We start from the raw sequence: 10,654 nt of genomic DNA, 5'->3' as shown, positions 1-10,654 counted from the left end.
CAGCTTGCCTCCTCAATGGCCCATGGAGAATGCTAATGTGAAAGAGAAGGAAAGTCCCCAGGGCAGTGGTTTTCTGCCTCTTTTAATTTGCATACCATTTTTTTTTCTCCTTTGGACGTGCAGGCCCTCACATAATGAATTTAAGCTTCCAAGAACAGGCTTGCATGGATCGGGGGGGGGAAGTACAGCTCAGAAGTAATTTGCTGACACTTGGGATTTGCAAGGTGAAAGCCACCGATATACTGTACAGGTAGGGGATATATCGCCTGTCCTTGAGAGGAGCAGCTGTCTATGGTCCCGCAGTTAATGATTAACTCCTAAATGGAAGCAGAAGGGTTGATGAGCGTTTATGACTGCATGTCCTTTGTATCCTTTTTAAAAGGAGAAACAGATGTTTCCAACCACCGCGAACCTCCATTCCACAAATCTCTTGCTCTGGCTGTTACCTTGGGGCAGTGACTTCCAAAAGCTGAATTAAAAAACAAACAAATTAATTGTTTTGCTGGAAAGTTCAGAAAGGAGTCTGGGGCAGAGAGTCAGAGGTTGAATGCATTCCCTCACACAGCAGCACGTCCCCTGCCAGCTCAGAAGGCAGGAGGCATGGGAAAATCCTGCACTAACACTGCTTTTCCTGCTGGTAATCAGGGTCTTCAAGGCTGACAGTTCAACTGGAGAAGAGCCCTGGAAAGTCTTCTGCTTCATCAGCGACACGGTCTCACGTATAAACCCCGCCTCATCTGTCAAAGTACACAGTTCAGATGCTTTCACTAGCATTGATTTAAATTTCTAAACAAATACCAGACTTTACCAATTTGAGTAATGGTGAAGAAGTTAATTTTATCTGAGGTGTTTGGGTTTCCTCCCTCTTTTCTCTCCCACTTTAAATTGATGCCATTTTGATGTAAAAAAAAAAAAAAAAAAAGGAAGGGGAGCATTTTTGAGAGCTGCCTGGAGATAGGCATTTGTAATCTTTTAACTAACAAGCTCAACGAAAAAAAAAGTTAATTTTGCTCACAGCCTGCTGTGATATAAATAAAAATAATAGGTACATTCACAGATTTTGAACTTTTTACAGCCACTGCTGCAAAAAGCAATTTTAATTTATAACCACAGAGTCTTGCAAAACATATAACAAAGACATAATAAAATGGAATGTTTATCCTGTGGCTCCCATTAGACCTCTTCCGTTAGATGGTTGTAACTAATGACTTGTTTTTCTACTTTTGTATTGGAAGCCTTATTATTGGGTTGCACAGAGCATACCTTATTTGATTTCCCTAGCAATGCCTGCACCTCTTGCTGAAGCCTGCAATTAGATGTTTATGAAATAATATTAAAAAGCTGCATAATCTCATCTGTGGTCAAAAATAAAAATAATAATAATAATAAAAAAAAAGCCAGCAACAAACCAGCCCTGTTTGTATAATATTATACTGAGTACAATAGAGCAATGTTCACTCCAGTGCATGTGTCCTTTTCACTAACCACTTCTATCTGACAACCTTTTTTTGGCAACAGAACACATTGTACTTTTTGGATAATTGACTGTGGAATATAATGCTGTTTATTCAAAAGCAGGTCACACAGAACTGAGCTTCCAGTTGTCTTTATCCTTTTACCTTTCTTATCTTCAAGCTGTTTAAATTTATGCTGAATTTCTTTTAATTACACATATGGTTTTAATTGCTGTGCTGTATTTATTCACCAGAAGGTGACCTGATGGTGAAAGGGTAAAGAAAGGTGGGTGGGAAGCTGAATTCAGATTTGTAAACTATATTTTGACATATTTATTGGTGAGCAACCTTACAAAGAAACAAACATAGGCACATGCATTTCCAACACTCTCTGTTATCTATAGGGACATGTTTGCCTGCAATACAGCTGCGTTGTTTCTTTGTACCTAAAAGCTACTAGAAAGGTTCATCCACCGCTTGCTCAGTGATCTGGAAATCCAACAGCAGCCGAAGACCCAGTTTTAAGCTTAAGCACTGGCAGACAAGCACCCTCAGGGAAAATGGTGTGGAAATAGAAACACGTAGAAGTTGTGAAAAATCTAGATTATGGGAAATGTAGTTAAGGAAATTGGTTCAGGAGAAAGTTTTAACTGAAGTATTCAAATGAGGCCGTGCAAGAATTGATATGTTTCTAAAGCATGTTCTTGGGATGCAGCCTGGAGGAAGAGAGGTCACAAATAAGTGTTGCTTAACAGGAGGGAGAAAGGACTTTGATGTGGCAACGGAAACAGAAGAGTCTTCTTCTAACACAAGCTAGAGAAGGAGGTGCAGGTCACCAGCACCTCTGATGCTGATCATCAGACGAGGGGAACACAGTAGTCACCTGGGACTTTAAGTCTGCAAGATACTAATGAAAACTAGTTTTATAAGACTACAAATATTACAGGGAACTTCATGGGTGATTTCTTCTGTTGTCTGCCTCAGACTGAAAAAGAAAACCCACCAGGGTTCCTGGTGACAGCCTAGAAGGAATCCATCAGTGGCATATACACAGCAAGAGCTTCCTTGGCCACTTAAGCAATTTTATTCCCTGAAAAAGCCATGAGTTTTCATTTCAAGCTCTCTCACAGCAGCAACAGAAAAGAAGGTGATTTGTTTAATGAGTGACCAGCTCTCACAAAACTGGAGGAAAGCCCTGAAAAAATATCCATTAGGTGTTGGTAAAATAGAGTCTAACTAGGCAAGAGCGGGATAAAAATTACTATAGCTAATCTGCTCTATTATAGCTCAGGTATAGTTCCATTTCACTGATGACTGAAGTAACCCTAATACATCAGTTTTAAGTTACTGCCAATTCATTTGAGGAAATTTTGTTTGTTTGTTTAGAGAAAGATTTAATTGGGGGGGGATGAGTGATACTGACAGTAATAATAATTCATCTGTCTGTGCTGGTGCTAAACCACACGGTGGAAAATCCTTGCTAATGTCAGATCGATCAGCTAACACACACACCAGCTCTGCTCTTCTAATTTGCTTTATGTAGCTGACTTTAGACAGCACATTTCAATCTGAACTATTTTGAGGATCCATGTAAAACTAAGTCACTGCCTTATTAGTGTGGATAAAGAAGCGTATGAATACTACTCTGCTACAAGCAAGACACAGTTCATCTGATATTTTTTCAAGCAGAGAGAATACACTGCATCTGGAACAAAGAAGAAAATGTGATTGGAAAGTTTAGAGCCCTTAAATTAATTCCCTAGACAAAAAGTTGAGGCATCATATTCATAATATCATCTTATGTAACTTGCTCCGGAGCCAGGCAGCTACTAAGTAAAATAGTCTGAGTTATAAAAACAAAATATTGTTATGAAAACAATTTTATAACTTTATAATTCACTATTATTTTCATTTAAGAACAAAACTGTCAGTATAATTGCAAATTCTGTTTGCCTTGCAGGAGTTCTTTCAGCTTGTGATAGGAAACCTCTTCTTCTTTTTTAACTTACTTTTTTCCAAAGGCTGCTATTTAATTTACTACATTGTGTTTCTTTATAGTTATCCAGAGGTAAATCTGAAGAGGAAGCCCATTATGTGAGGGCCTAAGTTAGTTTAGTACAAGAACATTTATGATCAGTAAATGTAACCATATATTATCAATTATTTCTTACCATTACTCTTGAAGGAAAAAAAAAATATATATCAGCAGCCATTATAGACTACTTTCTACCCTTTATAACTGAAACTATTTTAGGTGGGATCCTATACGGCTTGCACTGCTCACTGTGCACCATGACCATTTTCTAACTTGGCTACTCATAGAAGTGCTAGGCTGAAGAACCTCGTTGTAGACAACCGTGCCTATCAATGGAGAAATGAATCATCTTTTAAATTGTGCATAGCTCCCTACACAAAGTGGTGCTTCAGTAACAAACCATTACTATAATATTTGTACATGTGTCATTTAGAACTGGGTTAAGACCACAAATATGCTTCACAGAGGTCAGTGGGAAAATCACCCAAACGTAGGACTATCCACTCCAAGTGACATGATCAAAGTATCACATCACCCAAAGTAGCACTATGATGTGAGCAGTTCCTTGTCTTAACACTGGCATTGGGTCATAAGCCCAAAATGTTTCATATCAATAGGGCAGGGCAGCCAGAGACCTTCACACCTCAAACAGATGAGCCATCCAGTGACACCCAGCTCTCCTAATCGATTGGTGCCTAAACCTGGGCAAGTTTCCCTACCCATTCATGTCCTAGCTGCACTGCAATAAACTTGGCAATAACACAGAGGTTATTTGATAGAAGAACAGCTTCAACGTGTGCTCTGGTGCCTTGGCTTTGGAAGAATTACGACGTGCTTGGACTCGAGTGTATTTTAAAATGGAATGAAAAGGCTCCTCCAGTAATCAGCAGCAGCATCACGCACAACAGCCGCAATATGCCTGAGAATTAAGTGGCACTCACTGTTACGGGTGCTGCTTTTTGAACTGAAAGCTGTAAACTGGTAGCAAGGCCACCCATCTTCGCCTTGTGCTACAGCCCAGGCTGCCCACTAAAGACCCAAGCTCGGCCAGCTCTGGGGTTCAGGCAAGCACCATTACTCAAACACCAGACAGCCTCCCCATCAGATGTTGCTTTCCACCTATAGGTAAATATACGGTCACTACATCTTATGGCCTTGGATACAAAATCTTTATGTGTTCGACTGTAACATGATCTGACAGTATTTGTCAAGGTAGACACATGGTTATCAAGAGTTAAACTGCACAGAAACAGAGGCCTTAATTAACTTCAAGGTTGCCCCATGCCTTATCATGTATAGAGGCATTGTCCTCAGCTTATTTTAAGAAGGAGCAAGAAAGAACATCCAGGTATTATGCCAAAAGCCTCTTTCTCAATTATTCCTCTTATATTAGTAACCCATTGTGGCTGACTAAAGGCTAAAGCTGCAAAAGTTGCATCCTGAAGCTGTAAATTTAAGTTGGTTTTTCAGTATATGCTGACCTGGCTTACTCCTGTAACTGCACGCTCCTTATTATCTTTAACTACAAGGTAATTGTTTGGCAACTCGTTGTTTCTCTATTTCAGGAAAACAACTCAAATACATGATTCCTAAGAGACCAATGTGATTAATTGCTCTGTCATCAGCTAGTATATGGAGTGCTTAAATAATAAAAATATAATACAAAGAACAAACAGTAAAATTTTGAAATGAAAATGTTAAACACATCTCAAGCCAAGAATTGGTCTCTTTCAAAAGTTTAGAGTATAAACCAGACTCTGTCAGATTCCTGCAGTCAGTATAAGCACAGCATTCTGAAAACACCTCTTTGCACCTCTTGCCAGCACCTTTTCACCTGAAAATCCCAAAGAAATCCACAAAGAATTTGATGCAGAGATTTTTAATACCTTGAACAGGAAAACATCATTCTCAATGACACACAGTACCATCAAGTCCTAACTCTGACCTTCTCATCTCGTTAGACACCACTGCCTTCTTCCCCTCCTCCTTGTTTTAACAGAAGCAACAGCATTGAATTTAATCCACCAGAAGCAATGACAGAGTCAGCAGCTGATATACAGCCAGTGCTGGTTAGAACTCAGAATTACTGTTTTGTGAAGAATGTCAACATTTTGACATTTGTTGCTATTCTCAGGGTAGGAAGGAACTGCATATTCATCTGGAAATTTTGAAATGTCATGTTGAAATCACAAATCCAACTCTGAATTTCAGCATTTCACCTTTTATTTCATTTTACATTAGCTTTCTGTCTTTTTTTAATTCATTAAATGCCAAAGTAGAATATTTTAAATAAGCCTTTTTAATTTTACTTAGTTTTGCTTTATTTTAAAACTATGGGAAGCTACTGTGTCACACTGACAGAAACCCAAAATCAGCCATCATTTTACACCGTCTCTGAATTGCATCCAATGGAAACTTTTGATATGTGACTTTTGGGAAGAGGACACTTAGCTGGAGATAAGAGGTTTTGGGAGAGAAGACACTCGGGGGGAGGCAGGCAGTGTACAGCAAGCTGAACGCCTTTCTCCACAAGCAAAAAGTAATGCTGAGAAAGAATATAACCCTGTGACAGCAGGAGGGAATCTGGCAGATTGCATTTATTCATCTGCAGAGAACAAAAATTTCCTAGTCACTGGATTAACTGCAAACAGCAAGAACATTAGTCTCAGTTCAAACACAACTGCCGGAGGTATCTACTTTATGTGAGTGATGGCAGACTGTAAAAATTATTAAACCAGTACAAGAGAAGTGCATCAGTTACAGCAAAGAACAGTAGTGAGCAGATGTTTCTGAGGCAAAGATGAAACTTCCATGTGAATGTCTCCATCACAGGTATTAAATCAGTGGAAAAATTGACAAAAGCTGTGTAAAATGAGAAAACAGCGAGCCGTCACAGTGCCCTTTTGGGCATTGCAAGTTTCATGAGACTGTGTGGATGCTGGTTGCAGCAGGCAGCAAAGAAATATCACATCCACCAGCACAGAAACAATGTGGTGGTGAAGGTCTGCTAATCATGAGCAGCCACCACCACCTAAGCCATGCCAAAAGCATAAGTTGCCTTATTAATTTTACCTTCTGATTTCCAGCTGTCTCCCCACTTAATTTTCACAGGCTCACCTAGAATGGTGCACAACACAGAAGGGATGTCTGAAGAGGAGCTCATCCTCCATATGCACCAATGCCTGTATATATGTAAAGGGGGAGAAGGGGACTTGTGGCTGGTGTGGGCTAAGCACGTTAGGGAACTTGTACACTTGTGCCATGCTAGTGAGAACAGACACAGCCACCAAAGGGACACTGCTCCCTTACTCCTTCCTGCAAATCTGCAGCAAAAGAGCATGGATTTGGATGCTAAACCAAATCAGAGCTACAAGACACTTTTGTCCTACCCAAACTGGCAGATCACTCTCAAGAGATCAGTATTTTTGTTTTGTTCTGGACCAAAACCACAAGCTGTCTCAAGTGATGTCAGTGGCACCCAGTCTGGATGCTGAAAACGTGCAGGTCCCTTTGGGAGGGAGTACACTCAGAGAGGCGAAAGAGAATGCAAGGGATCCAAGACCTAGGAAGAGCAGACCTCCCAGCTGTCTACAGCAGTCACCACTCAAATATACCAGAAGCCACATGAGGTCCCTGAAAGGTCCACAAAGCCACCTGGTAGACATGCAATAGTGTTTCAAAAAACACTCAAACGTGACCGAAAACAGCGAAAGGACCTAGACCTCTTTGGAGACATGAGAGCTTGACAAGGGTATTTGATATCTTAACCAGTCCAGCACAGAAATATTTGATGATAGCTGATCTGGTCAGCGGTGGGAGTTTCATCAACTCATGTTTTGGCCACAGGGCAAACTTGCAGGAATTCTCCATATCAGAAAATGGCTTTGTTCTTTTTGCTTTCTACTGTGGACATCTTGGTGCCAGAAATCACTGTACCTAATGAGTTACCCTGGTCTTGTGCTCTCTGGCCTTTGGGAGGGGAGAAGTTAAGAGAGAGGCTTTAGATTTTGCCGTGGTCTGAGCAAGCACAGCACTGCTGGCAAAAAGCACAAGAGTAGTCGGTCATGTCATATGTTTTTGTGATGGCCTCATGATAACTCTGCTGCTGCTCCTACAGAAATCCCTACTACCCAGAGGAGAAAGCTCTTGAGGTTTTTGGCCAGGAATGCCCTGGAAGCACATGAAGGTTTAAATGAGGACATGCACTCCACCAGTTCATTTCCTAACCGGGACTTGGGCATTAATGCTAGATGGGGTGACACAAAAGACTAAAATGCACAGAGATTTCACATGCATGACTCTCACTTCCATAACTGGCCCAAGGACAGAATGCAACGCAGTGTTGTGTGTGAGTAAAACTCGTTGTTCTCAGTGGGCTTTAAGAACCAGTACAGATTATTTGCTGTTCCCATACCAATCCAGATTTAGTTTGGATGAGCAGCGACTTCAACATGATTAGTACACAGCAAAAAACACAGAGCCACAGTACCGTGAATCTTTTCCTAGCCAGAATGTAAAATATCAACATCCTTTTTTCTTTTTTTTTTACCCTTTAAAAACCCTAAACAAATTTAATGAAAAATCTTACCTCTCACAGGGATGGATCATGGTATGTATTAGAATTAAGGACCATGAACTTCTAGTCTGAGACGGATTTCTTAACATCCTTAGTATTTTGCACACATAGTGAGTTCAAAGTTAAGAATGCACTTTTTTGAATACATTTAGAAATTGTTTTCTATTTTAAGATCATACCCTTGCAAGAAGAAAAATTTCTAAAAGTTTTTGTGCATTTTGTGTGATGTGTGTTAGTGTCTGCTTCTTACCCTGGCTTCTCAAATCAATTTCCTTAACTGAAAGGACTCAAACCAACCTTGAAAAGGCAAAACACAACAAAATGCAGAAGCCAGTTGTGTGTAGGAAAATACGTTAAAATTCACATTGTAGCCAACAAGTCAAACTACAGTGACAATTCTCCCTATTAGATATCTGGCTCTAACATAGCCTTCCTTTTTTTCCCTTTAAATAATTCCAAAAGTTGATTTTAAGAAGGAGTTAGTCTGCCAAGGAAGAGAACAGCATGAAGTAAAACTGGACAACAATGCTTCACTGGCAAAGCATACAGTGTTTCATTACTGAGCATTTCCTGTTAGACTGCAAGATCACCTTCAATTCTTCATCAATTAAACTGTATGTGTTACAAAGCAGCAACCAAACAGAGCCTGCCACCAATATATCAGCGAAGAGTTGTAAGTTCAAAACTGAAGTAGGTAGTAAAGTAGATATTTAGCAGGCTGGAGGGGCGTTAAAGTTCTGGAGGGATTTATTACCAAACAGATAATAGTCTGTTTTGCAGAAGAATTGAAATTATTTTTATAGAGATATATATGAAGTATTTCTGCATGTGCATTTGCAAATGCCACGTGCACACACAAACGTATATATAAATATATATATGCATGCACACACAAAACCCCAAACTTGAGCTAAATTAAATTGTCCCTCCAGCTTTGTAATGCAAATGAGACTAACAGGCTTGTGCTGTTTGTGGTTCAAGATGATTTGCGTTTCCATAGAGATGCTGACTGAACTAAAGTTTTTAATTTTTTTATATATGTAAGCCTATTTGTATCTATAGAAGTCTAAATATGGATCTGTTGTACCTCAGCATTTCCGCAGTGACTCCACTGGAACCACAGCGATTTACACCAGTTAAGGCTATGTGCAAATTTTGTGTCTTTCACTACTTTCCAATTTAAGCTCTATACCAAGTACCTGCAGAGCTGAGAGCTTGTTACTTCTCTCCCCACTCCTGGCTTCTTGGTAAGGAAGGGGAAGAAAAGAGGAAAAAGCACTTTCTTAGCTGCTAGTAGATAATATTTCAAGGACTTTTGTAATTTATTGCCCTCTCTAAACTGCCTGGAGAAACATCTTTGCCTTCAAAAGTTCTCACTGTCAGGAAATCTGGAATTCAGAGAAAACAATCTGTGCATTGCTAGTGAGGGAAATGCCAAAAGGACAGACTTTCTGTTATGTGTCAGAAGCTTCTTCCCCTTTCCCTGTGAGCACCTGCAAGCTGAAGAGCAAGGATGTGCTGAGATGAGCCAGAGTGGGCCAGGGCAGTGATGGCTTCACTGCTTCCCCACCTGGGCTTGACCATCCTCATCCATCGGTGAAGCCTAAGCTCATCATACATTACGAGGACCTCACAAAGCTAAAGCGCCTGTGTCCCTCCAGAGACACATTAGAGATAGCCACCAGCAGAAGTGACAAAAGCCATCCAGGGTCAAAGTTTGGGCAGAGAAAACAGGCAGACCAGTTTAATTTTCTATTTCAAATTGGCTTTCCTTTATGAGGTCCAGGCACCAGTTCAAGTGGATGGAGGCCACCTGGAGTACCATCACCTGCGAGGAAAATCAGAGCTGAGCTCTGTGGGAACTCATTTCCATGTGGTTTCAGTGATAAGTGATTTTTGAACAGCAACACACCAGAGGTCAAGCTCTGCACTCGTTCTGAACCACAATCAGAACAGCCTCTTGAGTACCTCCTATCTGCCTGAGAGAAGGAAGGATTTGTCCAGTCAACCAGCCTCTTGTTTGACCTTGGGAGGGCCCAGAATGGAAGACCCAAGTGCAGCAAGACTGAACGGAGGTACGGCCAGCAAGCTCCTCGGGTAATGGCACATCAGAGGGACGAAACCTCCCTCCTGCCTGCAGGCTGACGCTGTACCTCCGCACATGACACTGCCTCACCCTTTGAGGCTGATGATGTTTCTAAGCCCCCACAAAAGCCTCTTTTCAAAGCAAATGAGAGTTCCCTACTTTCAGCTTTTAAGACGCCATATGGAGGGAGATCTGTCCCAAGCCCCCACAGGCACCATTTATCCCCCCACTCTGCCTTTCAGGGAGGGTCCCAGGGCACGTTCAGCCCTGTGGCTCCCTGCTCCCCCGGGGAGGCCAGCGAGCACCCGCATCTCCTACCTTCTGCTGCAGTGTGGGCGGCTGCGGGGCCAGCACTGGGTCGGTGATGTAGGTCTTCTTCGTGCCGGGCGGCTGGTAGAGCCCAGTAGGAGCCTGGCCCACGGTGTTACTAGCAGGATACGCTGGCTCAGCCTTCCAGGAGCTCTGAGGCACGTAGGGCGCTTCGGAGCCATTCCTCCCCCCGT

General features: G+C 41.5%; 1 protein-coding gene across 1 annotated transcript in view; it reads right to left on the bottom strand.

Moving 5' to 3' along the window:
- The window catches only part of LOC104526801 (lipoma-preferred partner homolog), a gene marked incomplete at its 5' end in the record, with an annotated part of 118,289 nt that extends 107,643 nt beyond the window's left edge, over positions 1 to 10,646 (bottom strand). The window contains one exon of the mRNA XM_010170354.1: positions 10,470 to 10,646. Coding sequence (XP_010168656.1) covers positions 10,470 to 10,646 — 177 coding nt within the window. The remainder of the gene's footprint in view (positions 1 to 10,469) is intronic.
- Positions 10,647 to 10,654: the final 8 nt, after the last annotated feature.

The sequence above is a fragment of the Antrostomus carolinensis genome, unplaced genomic scaffold (genome assembly GCF_000700745.2).
Source record: "Antrostomus carolinensis isolate BGI_N321 unplaced genomic scaffold, ASM70074v2 scaffold19956, whole genome shotgun sequence".
NCBI lineage: Eukaryota > Metazoa > Chordata > Aves > Caprimulgiformes > Caprimulgidae > Antrostomus > Antrostomus carolinensis.
This window is presented reverse-complemented; position numbering and strand designations above follow the sequence as displayed.